The sequence below is a fragment of the Alligator mississippiensis genome, chromosome 1, assembly GCF_030867095.1.
Source record: "Alligator mississippiensis isolate rAllMis1 chromosome 1, rAllMis1, whole genome shotgun sequence".
Lineage (NCBI taxonomy): Eukaryota > Metazoa > Chordata > Crocodylia > Alligatoridae > Alligator > Alligator mississippiensis.
In genome coordinates this window covers 75,502,797-75,517,986 of record NC_081824.1, presented here as the reverse complement: position 1 = coordinate 75,517,986, position 15,190 = coordinate 75,502,797, and the positions used below count along the sequence as shown (strand labels likewise).

The 15,190-nt window shown below is 44.8% G+C and overlaps 1 protein-coding gene across 2 annotated transcripts in view; it reads left to right on the top strand.

Moving 5' to 3' along the window:
* The window catches only part of RARS2 (arginyl-tRNA synthetase 2, mitochondrial), a 64,989-nt gene that overhangs the window by 3,339 nt on the left and 46,460 nt on the right, over positions 1–15,190 (top strand). For both annotated transcript variants that reach the window (XM_006264073.4, XM_059731874.1), the window contains exons 2-3: positions 8,882–8,955; positions 10,498–10,603. In XM_006264073.4, coding sequence (XP_006264135.1) covers positions 8,882–8,955; positions 10,498–10,603 — 180 coding nt within the window. The remainder of the gene's footprint in view (positions 1–8,881; positions 8,956–10,497; positions 10,604–15,190) is intronic.

The following is a 15,190-nucleotide window of genomic DNA, read 5'->3' as shown; positions in this document are numbered from 1 at the left end:
GCTAAACCAAATTTCTCCAGTTGTGACTCTGAAAACTGTATTGAAGTCCAGGACACTATGTCCACTTTCCCTTATCAAACAGATTAGCCTGTCAAAGAAGGAAATCAAGATAGTTTGACATGATTTAGTTTTGTCAAATCCTGTTTGGTAGTGATCGCTCCCTGACTCCTTAAGCACAGTTATCCAAGTTGTGCTTGCCTAGTTTCTAGACCAGGGCTGTCCAACTTCTGAGCATCCAGGGTTGCAAGTTGTGGGTGCATTTCTACATGTTATTCATGTGACACAAACTCCAGAGCAGTTCAAGCCAGGGTAAACTGCTTCCATGCATAGTGTCTACAAACATACCTGGGACAGCAGCAATTTGAGCTGGGGCAGAACAGGCCTCTGGCTGGCTGAGCTGACTGGCTGCAATTTACTCCCATGGTCAGCATTTGTATGTGCATTTCAGCAAAATAAATTACTCTACCATAAGACAGTGCTATCCCCAACAGTACAGGAGACCCTTGCCATTCACGGGGGATATGTTCTGGAGATCCCTGTGAATGTTGAAACCTGTGAATACAGGCTAAGTCAGAGATGGAACTCGGGCTAGTGTCCAGGATTAAGGACAACAACAAGTCCTTTTTCAAGTACATTGGGAGCAAGAAGAGGGCACCAGGCAATGTAGGGCCCCTGCAAGACTCAAATGGTAATCTTGTGGCTACACCAGATGAAAAAGCTGATATTTTTTAACAGTTTCTTTGCCTGTTTTCTTGAACAAGGACCGGGACATCCCTCCTACCAGAGTAGGGACAATCTCAGGGATAGCTCTGACAGGCCTTGGGTCAGAGCAGAGGTAGTTAGGGATCTTCTGGAAGGGCTGGACATTTTAAATGTCCAGCCCAAGGGTGTTGAGGGAGCTGGCAGGGTTCATCGCGGAGCCCTTGGCCCGGCTGTACGAGCATTCGTGGTCATCTGGCCACATGCCGAAGGATTGGAAACTAGCTAATGTGGTCCCCATTTTTAAGAAAGGGAGGAAGGAGGACCCAAATAACTATAGGCCCGTAAGCCTCACCTCAGTGCTTGGGAAGATCTTAGAGAGAATCATCAAGGAGCACATCTGTGGGGGGGCCTGCAGGGGAGATCATGCTCAGGGGCAATCAGCATGGGGTCATCAAAGGCAGGTCCTGCCAGACCAACCTGATTGCCTTTTATGACCAAGTAACTAAATCCTTGGATGATGGTGTCTCCATGGACATAGTCTTTCTACACCTTAAGAAATTAAGTAGTTAATACTAAACTACTTAAGAAATTAACTACTTAGTTAATACTACAACAACTTAAGACAGAAATCCATGCATGTTCCCTGACAATATACAGTGGATACAAAGAGACTACGAAAAACTTTCTACAGCATTCATCCTACATAAAAAGAAGAAATGGAACAAATTACTCCAAGAACAAGCTCCCCAACCACAAAACAACCATCAGAGGAACAACACCACCTTACAAGATTCCAACCTCAGACTTGATGAAACTGAAAGCAGCAACCAACTCACAAATATTATCAATCTTTCCACACACACACTTACCAAAACTGAAAAATCTGTCCTTTCTAAAGGCCTAAATTTCTGTCCAGAAAAATACCCTAACAAAATACTTCAATGTGGAGAACTAGAAGAATTCTTCCCACGCCTGTGCCTCAAAGAATATTTCCACGACCAAACTGAACCCACTCCCAACAACAACTCATCCTCTGACAACATTCAGGAAAGGATCAATGCCAAAAAGCCCAAAAAAACAGATTGGACACCTTGCAGTGAACAAAACCCTAACCTTGACTGCTACATTGACTGCTTCAGGGAAAGAATGAACAACAAAATAATCAGCAACACACACTACCACAACAACCTCTCTCTACCAGAGAAAAAGGCCATAGAATTTCCAAGATCTAACCACCAAATAGTAATAAAACCAGCAGATAAAGGAGGAGCCATAGTCATCCTAAACCTTGAGGATTACATAAAGGAAGCCAACAGACAGCTCTTTGACACCACCTACTACAAAGAACTACACAAAGATCCTACTCCCCTTTTCACCAAAAAACTCAACAATACCATCAAATCATTTCCATCAAGACTACCAGAAAAACTACAGACCTTGATCCCCCCCGCTACCTAACCAGGGGACTTATTACATGCTCCCTAAAATCCACAAACAAGGGAACCCTGGCAGACCTATCATATCCAACCATGGGACCCTAACTGAGGAAATATCAGGTTTTGTTGAATCCATCCTAAAACCGCTTGTCACCCACAGAGCAAGTTTTGTACAAGACACTACAGACTTTCTACAGAAACTTAAAAACATAGACCACCTTCCCAGCAACACACTCCTAGCCACCATGGACATTACCAGCCTATATACCAACATCCCACACCAGGATGGCATCCAAGTCTGCCTTACATATCTACAGGAACAAGATTACAACTCAGAATACAGGCCCAAAGATATTACTGACCTTATACACTTCATCTTCACACACACAACAATTTCACTTTTAATAATCAACACTTCCTCCAGATGATGGGAACAGCTATGGGCACTAAAATGGCCCCACAGTATGCCAACCTTTTTATGAGCCACCTGGAAGAAGACTTCCTCAAGAACTGCACCATCAGACCCTTGCTATACTTCAGATATATTGATGACATCTTCATCATTTCGACTGAGAACCTGCAATCTCCGATTGAGTTCCATCAGAAATTCAACAGTCACCATCCCTCCATCTGACTTTCTTTAGAATACTCCAGCACCAACATCTCCTTTTTAGATACAATGATCAGTATCCAGAAGGGTAAAATACAGACCACAGCATACAAGAAACCCACAGACCAACATACATATCTGCGCAGAACCAGCAATCACCCTAAACACACCAAAAAAGCTGTGATATACAGCCAAGCCCTCAGATACCACCGCATCTATACTGAAGAGAACACCCGGGATTGCCACCTCACCAATCTTAAAAAGGCTTTCACCCAGCAAGGACACTCGTCCAGAGAGGTAGATTGCACGTTTGAAAGAGCCACCTGGATACCATGTGAAGAACTGCTGCAGTACAGAAGAAAAACCCCCACAAATCGCACACCGCTGGTTATGACGTCACGGCGGGGTCCTCCAGGAGGGCCGTGATCTCCTTAAGGCCCCCTTCCTCCGTGCCAAGTCGGCCCAAGGGCACCCTCGGATTCTCGCCTACCACGTCTTTGATGTTTAGATAAAGTTGGGAGGCTGCCTTACACCCTCTTGGTCACGGTTCGCTGTGGCTTCTGTCCCCATGGACTCCCGGGCCCCTCGTGGGTCCCCCTGTATGATGGGTGCTTTAGGGGCACCCTAGCCTTAGGGGCTATGCGCGGCTCCAACCGCCCCCTTATACCACGCCTCACAGTTGGGATAGATGTTGTTCAGTCTCTCTCTCTCTACATACACTACCGCCCCCTCCTGGGGCTCTCCGTGCCCTCTCTCGGGGCCTTCTCTGTACCGTCGCCCTCTCTCGGGGCTTGCCATGCCCACACTAGGGCTTCTCAATAACGCCCCCTTTCTGGGGCTCGCCGCACCTGCCCTGGGGCTTCTCAGTAGTGCCCCCTCCTGGTGCTCGTCACTCCCGCACTGGGCTTCTCAGTCTAACAGCCCTTCTCTGGGGCTCCCTGGTAAGCTGTCCCCTTCTCTGGGGCTTGCTGGTAAGCTGTCCCTTTCTCTGGGACTTACCACGCCCGTACTAGGGCTTCCCAATAGTGCCCCCCTTTCTGGGGCTTGCCACACCCTCCCTGGGACTTCTCAAGCACCCCTCTCTGGGGCTGGGGTCTAAGCACCCTGTAAGCTGCGCCCCTACTGGCACTGGGATCTCCAGGCTACTGTGGGTCCCCTACGAGGCCTCCTCCAACCCCTATAGCCTCACCCAAACCACCGGTGTAACAACAACACAAACTCAAGTCTCCTGGCTATAACTGAAACATAAGCCACCTGGCTGTAACAACATTGCTCGGGCATCTTGGAGCTGCTCCCCTTTACTCTGCTAGCGGTACCTCCCATCAGGCTTCTCCCCACATCATTGCTCCAGGAGCTCCTCTCTCTCTGGCTGCTGGCAGGGAACTGCCTCTGGCCTCAGCCCCTGGGCTTTATAAGAGCCAGGCCTTGCCCCTTACAGCCAGCTGACCGCCGGCAGGTACAGTCATTTGCTGACTCCCGTTGCCCTGGCAACCCACAGCTGTGCTCCTTATTCCCTGCTAGGGCTCTTTCTCTAGCAGTTTCCGCCCTCTAGGATCAGGGCACCTCAGTGCTCTGCGACAGACGTATCACTCCTCCCTTGAACCTGTACAGAAAATCCTCAAAAAATTGCAACCCATACTAGACAGAGACCCTATTCTTAAAAAGATCTTCCAAGAGCCACCCATCCTAGCCTTTAAACAAGCACTGAACCTCGCCAATCTCATCACCAGAAGCAAACTTCCTCGAGCCCAGAACACACCAAAAGGATCCATGACAAGAAATGCAAAACCTGCCAACACATCTCCAATGTTGTGCCTATGTGGTGCCTATCTTCAAGAAAGGGAGGAAAGTGGATCCGGCTAACTATAGGCCCATCAGCCTGACTTCTATCCCGGGAAAGATCTTAGAAAAGTTTATTAAGGAGGCCATCCTTAATGGACTGGCCGACGCCAACATCTTAAGGGATAGCCAGCACGGGTTTGTTGCGGGTAGGTCTTGCTTGACCAATCTCATTTCCTTCTACGACCAGGTGACCTATCACCTGGACAAGGGAGATGAGATTGATGTCATATATCTTGACTTCAAAAAAGCCTTCGATCTGGTGTCCCATGATCGTCTCTTGGAGAAACTGGCCAATTGTCGCCTTGGGTCCTCCACGATCCACTGGCTGGAAAATTGGCTCCGGGGTCGGACCCAGAGGGTAGTAATTGATGGAAGTCACTCATCGTGGTGTCCTGTGACTAGTGGGGTCCCCCAGGGCTCTGTCCTTGGACCCATACTGTTCAACATCTTCATTAATGATATGGACACTGGAGACAGAAGCGGACTGGCCAAGTTCGCCGATGACACCAAACTTTGGGGCAAAGCATCCACGCCAGAAGACAGGCGGATGATCCAGGCTGACCTGGACAGGCTCAGCAAGTGGGCGGACGAGAATCTGATGGTGTTCAACGCCGATAAATGCAAGGTTCTCCACCTTGGGAAAAAAAACCTGCAGCATCCTTATAGGCTCGGCAGTGCTTTGTTGCCTAGCACTATGGAAGAAAGAGACTTGGGGGTCATCATTGACCACAAGATGAACATGAGCCTGCAATGCGATGCTGCGGCTAGTAAAGCGACCAAAACGCTGGCTTGCATCCATAGATGCTTCTCAAGCAAATCCCGGGACGTCATTCTCCCCCTGTACTCGGCCTTAGTGAGGCCACAGCTGGAGTACTGCGTCCAGTTTTGGGCTCCACAATTCAAAAAGGATGTGGAGAAGCTTGAGAGAGTCCAGAGAAGAGCCACGCGCATGATCAGAGGTCAGGGAAGCAGACCCTACGATGACAGGCTGAGAGCCCTGGGGCTCTTTAGCCTGGAAAAGCGCAGGCTCAGGGGTGATCTGGTGGCCACCTATAAGTTTATCAGGGGTGACCACCAGTATCTGGGGGAACGTTTGTTCACCAGAGCGCCCCAAGGGATGATGAGGTCGAATGGTCACAAACTACTACAAGATCGTTTCAGGCTGGACATAAGGAAGAATTTCTTTACTGTCCGAGCCCCCAAGGTCTGGAACAGCCTGCCACCGGAGGTTGTTCAAGCGCCTTCATTGAACACCTTCAAGAGTAAACTGGATGCTTATCTTGCTGGGATCCTATGACCCCAGCTGACTTCCTGCCCTTTGGGCGGGGGGCTGGACTCGATGATCTTCCGAGGTCCCTTCCAGCCCTAATGTCTATGAAATCTATGAAATCTCTACCACCCCCACAATTACTACACCCCACAACAGAGCCATCAGCATCCCAGGATCTTACAACTGCACCTACAGAAATGTAACATACCTCATCCAATGCACCAAATTCCCCGATGGAAAATATGTAGGAGAGACCAAACAACAACTGCGCACCAGAATGAATGCAGACCGGAAATCCATCAAAGACAGAAATACCCAATTACCTGTGGGGGCACATTTCTCACAGGAGGGCCACTCTCTCTCCAGTCTCTCAGTCCTGATCCTCAAGGGAAATTTACACAACACTTCCCAGAGACGAGCCTATGAGCTCCATTTCATCAACCTGCTGGATACTAGAGATCATGGACTAAACATAGACATTGGATTTTTGATACATTATAATCTGCCTGGCAACTGACTCCCCAGCCCAGTCCCTGGCTTGTTTACTTTTCATTCCATCCAGGAAGAGCACACACCAACTGCTGAAACTTCCTTAGCCTGACGAAGGGTTTTTGAACCCGAAAGCTTGCTTAATAACTATTCTCCAACCATTTGGGTTGGTCTAATAAAAAATATCAAATTCACCCAAGGTACCTTGTAGACCTTAAGAAGGCCTTTGACACTGTCTCTCACCCCATTCTCATCAATAAATTAGGCGACTGTGGCACTGATGCCTACAGGTTGGATGGGTAAAAAATTGGCTGATGAGGCGCACCCAGAGAGTAGTGGTGGACGGGTCGTACTCAACCTGGCAAGATGTGAGCAGTGGGGTCCCCCAGGTCTCAGTCCTTGGGCCCACACCGTTGAACATCTTCATCAGCAACTTGAACGAGGGGGTTGAAAGCACGTTGTTCAAGTTTGCTGATGACACCAAGATGTGGGGCGAGGTGGACACACTTGAAGGGAGAGAGAGAGGCTGCAACTACATTTAGACAGACTACAAAAGTGGGCAGATGAGAATAGGATGGGGTTCAACATAGACAAATGCAGGGTGCTGCACCTTGGGAGAAGGAATCCACAGCATACATACAGGCTGGGGAGTTCCCTTCTTGAAAGCACAGAGGCAGAAAGGGATCTTGGAGTCATTATTGACTCCAAGATGAACATGAGCCACCAATGCCAGACTGCAGCCAGCAAGGCCAGCCATACCTTGTGCATCCAAAGATGCATCTCAAGCTGGTCCAGAGAGGTGATATTCCCCCTCTATGCAACATTGGTCAGGCCGCAGTTGAAGTACTGCATCCAGTACTGGGCCCTGCACTTTAAAAAGGTTATGGCCAGCCTGAAAAGTGTTCAGAGGAGGGCCACCTGCTTGGTGAGAGGGCAGCAGGACAGGCCGTACGAGGAGAGACTAAGGGACCTGAACCTATTCAGCCTTGGCAAGAGGAGGCTGAAGGGGGGACCTGGTGGCTGCCTACAAACTCATCAGGGGAGATCATCAGCAAATAGGAAGAGCCCTGTTCTCCCCAGTACCACCTGGGGTGATGAGGAACAATGGTAATAAGCTGGTGGAGAATAGGTTTAGGTTAGAGATCAGAAGGCAATATTTTACAGTTAGGGTGGCCAGAATCTGGAACCAACTTCCCAGGGAAGTGGTCCTTGCCCCTACCTTGGGCAAATTCAAAAAGAGGTTAGATGATCACCTGTCTGGAGTCTTTTGAACCCAGCATTCATTCCTGCCTATGACAGGGGGTCAAGCTAGTTGATTTGTTCAGGTCCCTCCTGACCCTAGCTACTATGAAACTATAATACGGCACTGCGTTCATGAATGGTGCATGCCCCCAGTGGCAGGGGGTCATGGCTGTGCTGGCGATAGTAAACGCAGAGCTCCCGAGGGTTTCCTGTAGGTGTATTTAAGATACAGGTTCGGCATTCACTCTGTAACAAGGTGAATATTTGCAGTGCACAGGGAATATTCGGCGCACCACGAATATTTGAAACCGCGAATGCCAAACCCGCAAATAGTGAGGGTTTCCTGTACTATCTTATGGTGGAGTTAATTAGTTTCCTGTGCCCTAATACTGCACACATGTAGATGGTATGCTGTCTGTGGACTATGAGCCACATCCCTCACAGGTCCATCCCCCTTCACCCTCCGATTCCATCCCCCTGCTGTCTGGGGCCCCTTACCAACCAAATTCAACCCCCTAGCTATGTGGAATCCCCCACTTCCCCTACTGCATGGGGCCCATGAGCAGTATCCAGAGTGCACATTACTCAGCATGAGTCCTGCCACATGGAGTTGCTCCCAGAGTTGTGTGCAGGAAGTGGAAGCTGGAAGGGGCAAAAGGGATGCTGGAGACCTGGACTGCAGCAGCAGGAATGGTAGAAGTGGTAGCCAAGTGAGAGCCAAAAAGCTTCATCCAGCCTGCGGGCCTCCAGTTGGACAGCCCTGAGACCATGGGTCTACCTCATCATGGGCACTGAAAATTGTTAGGGAAAGCAAACACAGTTCCCACTTTGTGCTTGGCATTTGAATAGGCCTTGTGAATAGAAGGCATTGTTGTTCAGAGACAGGTACGTTTGCAATTAGTTTAGTATTATGTTTCATATTATTGTTTGGTATTATGTTGTGTCTTCATTAAATTTTAAAATGTTAGATGGTACAGTGGAACAATTCAGCTTCACATTTTATTAGATGATAGCCTTCTGCAATCTTCCTTCTTTTATCTACAAATAAAAGAGCTCACATGCTAGGGTCTAGAGCTGCATGTATTGATTAGAACAGCTCTCTCCAAGGTTCTCTTTGTGTTGTGTTATTGGCTGTGTTTTTAAGATCTAGTTTTAAAATATGGATTACAATTAACTGTGATTAACATGCATTCTGGATGAGAATAAGTTTATAAAAATATACGCTATGTCCAAACAGAGATCTTTACCACCCTCTTTCTTATTCTGTTTTGCTCTTTATTTCAAATCTAGCTTTCAAGAGTTTTGGACCTGCCGCCAGAACATTTGATTAAGTCAATATCTGCAGTTCCTGTCTCCAAAAACCGGTAGTGTTGACATTTCATGTTCTAATGAGCTAAATTGATTTTATTGTGCTTGTGAGGCTTAGCAATGCAGGTTCTCCATGAGGTTTTAGAGGAACATAAATACAGAAAAAAAATGGTATAGCTGATGTGCAAGATATCATTGCTGTCTATACCAGTCCATTTTTGAGCAAAACTTAAATCTAATTAAATCACTGTTTATTTATTTAAAATAATTGTTTTTTTACTCTCAAAACAGATTTCTTCTGATATTAATATCAATCCACTGAAAATAAATATTCTGCTCCCTCATCTGAAATGCAAATGATAACAATCTGAAAGGAAAATGCTTGGAAACAAAAATTTAATTAATTTTCCAAATTTTTTTCCTTGTCCTGCTTGAAAGATGGAAAGAGTGAATACTATTAACATTGTTAGGCAAATTGAATTTTAGTAGAATAAATTTTAATATACAGTGATATGCCATTGCATTAAATATAAAGATGACTATAACTATCAGGGAAAAAATATATCAAAGCAGATTAGATTCTTCTGCACTAAGACATCTTTTGAATAGTATAAACTTGCAAAGATTCTTAACTTCTCCTTAAAATATTCTCTTAATCCTGGAAGTGCCTGATGTTAGTGATAGAAATGGGTGGTCTCAGTGAAGTCAATGAGACTATCCATTTTAAGCACACACTTAAGTGTTTTGATGGTCAAATCCATCAAACAGAATTAGGCCCTAAATATAAAGAACATCACCAAAATGAGGCTACTACTGAGTAGAGCAGGGTAAAGGACCAACATGTGTGATGCACAACACAGTGGGGGATGTGGAGTCTACCACCATTTCTTTAACCAATATTCAAGACAATTTCACTATATTCTACCAGTTCTCAGTCTTTGCTTTCCAATAGCTTCTCTGTGTGAGGTGATTAAAATACTCTGTTAATACAACTACAATTTTCAAACTAAAGTGTGTTTCCTCAAGTGAGGTAGACTGTCTCAGATGCAATGTATTAATTATACACTTCTGAAATACTGCTGACTGATTAGGTAAAGCCTTTAAAGGTCACTGGAAATTGTAGACATTTTGAAAAGGTTTAGGAAAGCTTTATATTTGCATGGGTTGTGTGGCTAAAGCATTTAATTTATTTTTAGCTTGTGTCCTTTTAGTCATCATATGTTGTTCGATTTTGCCTTTTTTCTTTTTAAAGTGAACAGAAGTTGCTCACTTTGCACTCATGTAAGGGACACACAATGGTCAGAGTTGACAGCTGAATTAATAAGTGTTTATTGAAGAAATACAGAACCTGTTACAAGTTCCATCATCACTCTTAACTATGATCTGTTGTCATGGTTTTTTCCCCCCCAAAGGATAGTGGGAACAGGCTATGACAGGAAAAACAAATTTTGACACTTGTTGGTTTGACCTGAAGACTTTGAGTAAGCACCAAAATGTAATTATTCCACCCTAAGTGAAATCTCTATTACAAAGTAAGCTTCGATAGCAGTTCAACATATTTTCCCAATCTCTTTCTCTCTCTCCCTCTCTCTCTTCAGGCAGGTTGCTGATTTCCAGCTCTCTGTGGATTCTGTGACAGGGAACAGATCTAGCAGTCACTCAAAGGCAGATCTTCAGCTTCAAGCACAGAAGTTAGCAGAGAAGGTACCATGATACAATAAATGTATTTATTTGATACAGTTGCAAGCTTATTAGACAAAAGAAGACATAATAGACATCCTGGAGCAAATGGGCCTCAACTACAAGCAGCTTCTACTGATTCCATTGGGAGCTGCACCCATTCAAGTAGAGTAGAAAAACATATTAAGCTACCTGACCTGGTTGCATATCACAACTTTTAGGAAACTAGAGAAGGAGGGTTGATGAGACATCTGTGAAATGGCCTCACCAATTTTTTTTTAAATCAAAATAACCTGATAGCAGTTCTGGAAAGTAGACTGGAAGTAACATCTAAACGTTAGGTCTATTTTGGGTCCATTACTATGTAATGTTCATATTGTTATAAAGGTTATGACCAATCTGTGGATGATACAAAGCCAAGAAGTATCAAATATACTTTGGAAAATGAGATTTTAATAAGGCTCTCCTGTTCTCAATACTATAGAAATTGGATTGCCATGAATAAAACCAGATGCACTGCAGAGAGAAACTAGTATGTGTAAAAGAAAATAATCAAATGGGCAAATAGAAAGCTATGTGGAAATAAAATAGATAAGGATATGATTGTAGTTCCAGATTCAGTACATTGTCGTGCAGTTTAAAAAAAACCCATAGATTACGTAATACAAACAAGCATACAGCGCAGCGATACTAAGAGAAATATCACATCTAAAACACGAAATGATTCAGCACTGGTTTGGACTGGTACTATATTTTATTTTGACAGTACATTTCCAATAGATCAGAGAGAGCTTAGAAGGAAACAGGTTAAAAAAAAAGATTAGCAAGTGAGATCTTCAAGAGAAAGTATGAGAGAGGCAAGATGACTGCAGAAAGATAACTGGAACAGATCCTGAGCTGTGGCCAGGTGGTTCTTTGTACAGCTCAGAGGTGACAAAATAGGGGCCTAATGACTTTTTTGACTTGTGCTGCCTGCTAGTAGCTCTAAGGGGCCATTCTGGAGACTGGGGATTAATGGTGAATAAAGGATCCCTTTTCTTCCCCCTACACTGGCAATCACCCAAGTCATGATATAACAGCCACTATCATTATATGCAACCCAAGAATACCCCATATGCAGAGAGAATTCTTCGTTAGTCAGATAAACAGGTTTTAAGGCAGCTTGAAAGAGTACCTAAACCAGATTATCTGTTTAAGGATGTCAATAAAATGTCTGTATGCCCCATAAAAGATAGGATTCAAATTGCAACTGAGCACAGATGTAAATTCTATAAAACCAACAAGCTGTCAGATTAAGCGATTAGATAAAAAGGGTGGGTGGTCTCTAGTGTGTATGCACACATGTAAAATATTTAAAAGCAAAAATACACAAAATGAAGCATGTTAACAATGAATGAGGATATTGATACAACAGTGTTATGGAAATGTGATGGTAGTAAAAAAATAATGTATTGTTATACCTGCATGCAAACTAGGCAAAAAAGGCATATTGACTAAAGAGATGAAGTGGCACTGAATCTAAATGATTTCAAAATGATTGCAAGCTAAGCTTATAATAGAGAGAACTGCAGAGTTAAGCATACAGATACAACTTCCAAGCTGAAATAATTTCGCTATTAGTAGGACTGTGGTTGTGGCCTCCAAATCAAGAGCAAGAATGGTCTCATTTATCTCTTGGGTTCTTTGAATGTGCTAACAAAGAGGTGGGTAAGGGAGAGGCACCTGACAAAATTTACTGCGGTTTCCAAAAATAATTTATGTCATGCACTTGAAGCTGCTAAAGAAGCTGAGTAATTATGGGGTGAAACAGGTTAAGTAATCCTGGGGTGTGAGGCAAAGTACAGTATTATCACAGATCAGCAGCTGACTAGGAGATAAACCAAATGTAAGATTAAATGTGGTGTTTTACAGTTGTATATTAGGACCTTTATTGTTTAAGTTATTAATGTTCGGGAAAGAGGGGTGAGTAGCGAGAGCAAAATGGCAAATGACAAAGTTATTTCAGTTTAGCCAGGACTTGAGATAACTGTGAAGAACTTCTCCTAGGTTATTTAAACTTTAGAACTATCTGAATGGGCGCTATGATGGCTAATGAAACCCAGCATCAGTAAATAGCACAATGTCAGTAAATGTATATTAATGCTTGTATGGGAGGATATTTAAATTGTTCGCATGGCCCTAACTATATAAACTCAATAAATGGATATGGGTGTCATTTTGGACAATTCAACAGATGCCTCTGCTCAGTGTGTCAGTGCTATCAAGAAATGCTAATGCTGCCCAAGTAATGTAATGGTGGATAGGAAGAATTATTATTATTTTTAAAACTCCATCAGTCTGTTTTAATTACTGAAAAATCCTTTTCCCTGGCTGTGACAGATGACATCTTGCCTTGCTTATATCCATTCAGAATGTTGCTGCAAAGATTATTTTCCTAGTTTACCACTTTGACCAAGTCACTTCTCTCTTTACATCCCGTCACTGGTTCCCTCTTTGTTGCAACTAATATAAGCTATTTTTCAATTTCAGGCACCATCACAGCATATCTCTGCTCAGTCTGTCATTTCTAATTAAATGTTGAGATGTCAAGTTGACCCTCCTCTTATCCCATGTTCCCAAACTTCACCCATTTGATAATTTTTTCAGAAAATCACCTTTGTTCTTTTTCACATGCTTGGAAGGAACTCCCCATAAATCTCTGTAGAGTTGCTGCATCATTTCTCTCTTCACCTCCTTCCTTAAAACTCTTACCAGTTTGGTGCCAGCAAAAAGATAGACAACGGTTAGGATTCTGAGCCCCACTGCACATTTTTTCTTGTGCTCCCGTGTCTGTCTGTATACATTTGTCTCTTTTTCTTATCCTTAGTTTGTAAGCTCTTTGGTGCAAACACTTTGTTCTTTGAATGGCAGCTAGCATAGAGGGGCCCTGCTCCTAGGCACTATGAAAGTAAAGCTGTTAAGTAACGTTATCTGGGATACTGCATGGAATACCAGTCCCACTGCCCTAAAAAAAGCTATTACAGAACTAGAGGTAGCTTGAAGAAGAGTAATGAGAATGATTAGAGGCCTGACAAAATTTTCACATGGAAAGAGAGTGAAAGGATAAATATTGTTTATCTTTGAAAAGATAAGGATGAGGTGGGGCACGATAAAGTTAAGGAATGCCTAGAGAAAGTAGATCAGAAATTTCCATCAGTCAGAGATACCAGACCAGTGAGCAGGCCAGCAAATGGGAATTTGAGTGGGACCAGTAGGGGAGGAGAGGAGCAGCTGCCAGGTGCTCCCATCTGCTTCTTGCAGTGGAGTTCCCAGTGTAGAAGCTTTGCAGCACTGCTCCCTCTGCTCAGCTGCCAGGGCCTAGGACAGGGGCGGGCAATTATTTTGGGCAGAGGGCCACTTACTGAGTTTCGGCAAGCTATTGAGGGCCGCATGACAGGCAGCCCAGGGCAGATTGATATTAATTTTCTAGATTTTTTAGTGGCCCCGTGGGCCGGATAGAATGGCCTGGTGGGCCGTATCCGGCCCCCAGGCTGCATTTTGCCCACCCCTGGCTTAGGAGCTGAGTACAAGGAGCAGTGCTGTCCTTTGCCATTTTTCATTTGCCCCCCTCTTCCTGTGGTACTGGGTCAAAGCTGTGTCCAGTCTAGACAAGTGCAGGGAGTCTTTCCCCGCTGCTCTTCTCCCTCTGGGATTTGGAGGAGTGAAGCAGGCTCTGCTCCCTTCACCTTCCCCAGACCAGGATCACCCTGGTGTTGGAAGGCATGGAGAGCAGGGGGAGGGTGCAGCTGCAGAAGGGTTTCAGCATGTGCAGCACAGTCAGCAGAAACTGCTCTTGCTGGGGCACAGGCAGCTCCATCAGCAGCAGAGGCAGAAGCCCCTTCACCAAGACCAGAACCAGGGCTCTGGCCATGGTAATGGGGCTTCCCATGGTGGCAGCCAGCACACTGGTGACATCCAGGTGCTGGCATCCCCAGAAGCTCCACAGGCAAGCCCTGCCACGGTAGCCAAAATGTCAGCTCTGGCTGTGGACCTTTCTGCTGCAGCAGCCAGCACCCTGGTTTTTGCTGGGAGAGAGGCAGCTCCAGAGCCCCCTAAGCTGGGTCTTTTCTCCTAGCTCTGGCCATAGTGGCAGGGCTTCTGCCAGTGGAATCACTCAGTGCTACTCGCTGCCGAGTCCTGACTGCTGCCATAAGTAGTCCCACCACTATGGGCAAAGCTGGGGCAAAATCCACAGTGGGGACTTACTTAGGTCAGTGGGCTGGATCCAGCCCACAGGTCATGTTTGACACCCCTACTATAAGAGAAATGATTGATTGCCATTACAAAAATGGAAATGTTCTACAGCTTTATTTTTTTAACCAATATTTTTCAAAACATGGTGCCTCTAATAAGCTTTAAAGTTTTAAATATGAAGCACCCTGAAGTGATCTGAGCTAAACATCCTTTACTGTTGATATGACTCATAAACTTTATCACTATATTTGTTTTTTACTATGTTAAGTGTGGACCTATGCACAACAGTTTTATAGATTCATGACCTGATTTATCACCATATTTGTACTTGACTATATTAATTCTAGGGGTAGGAACAATGCTTTTATAATGGTTGGC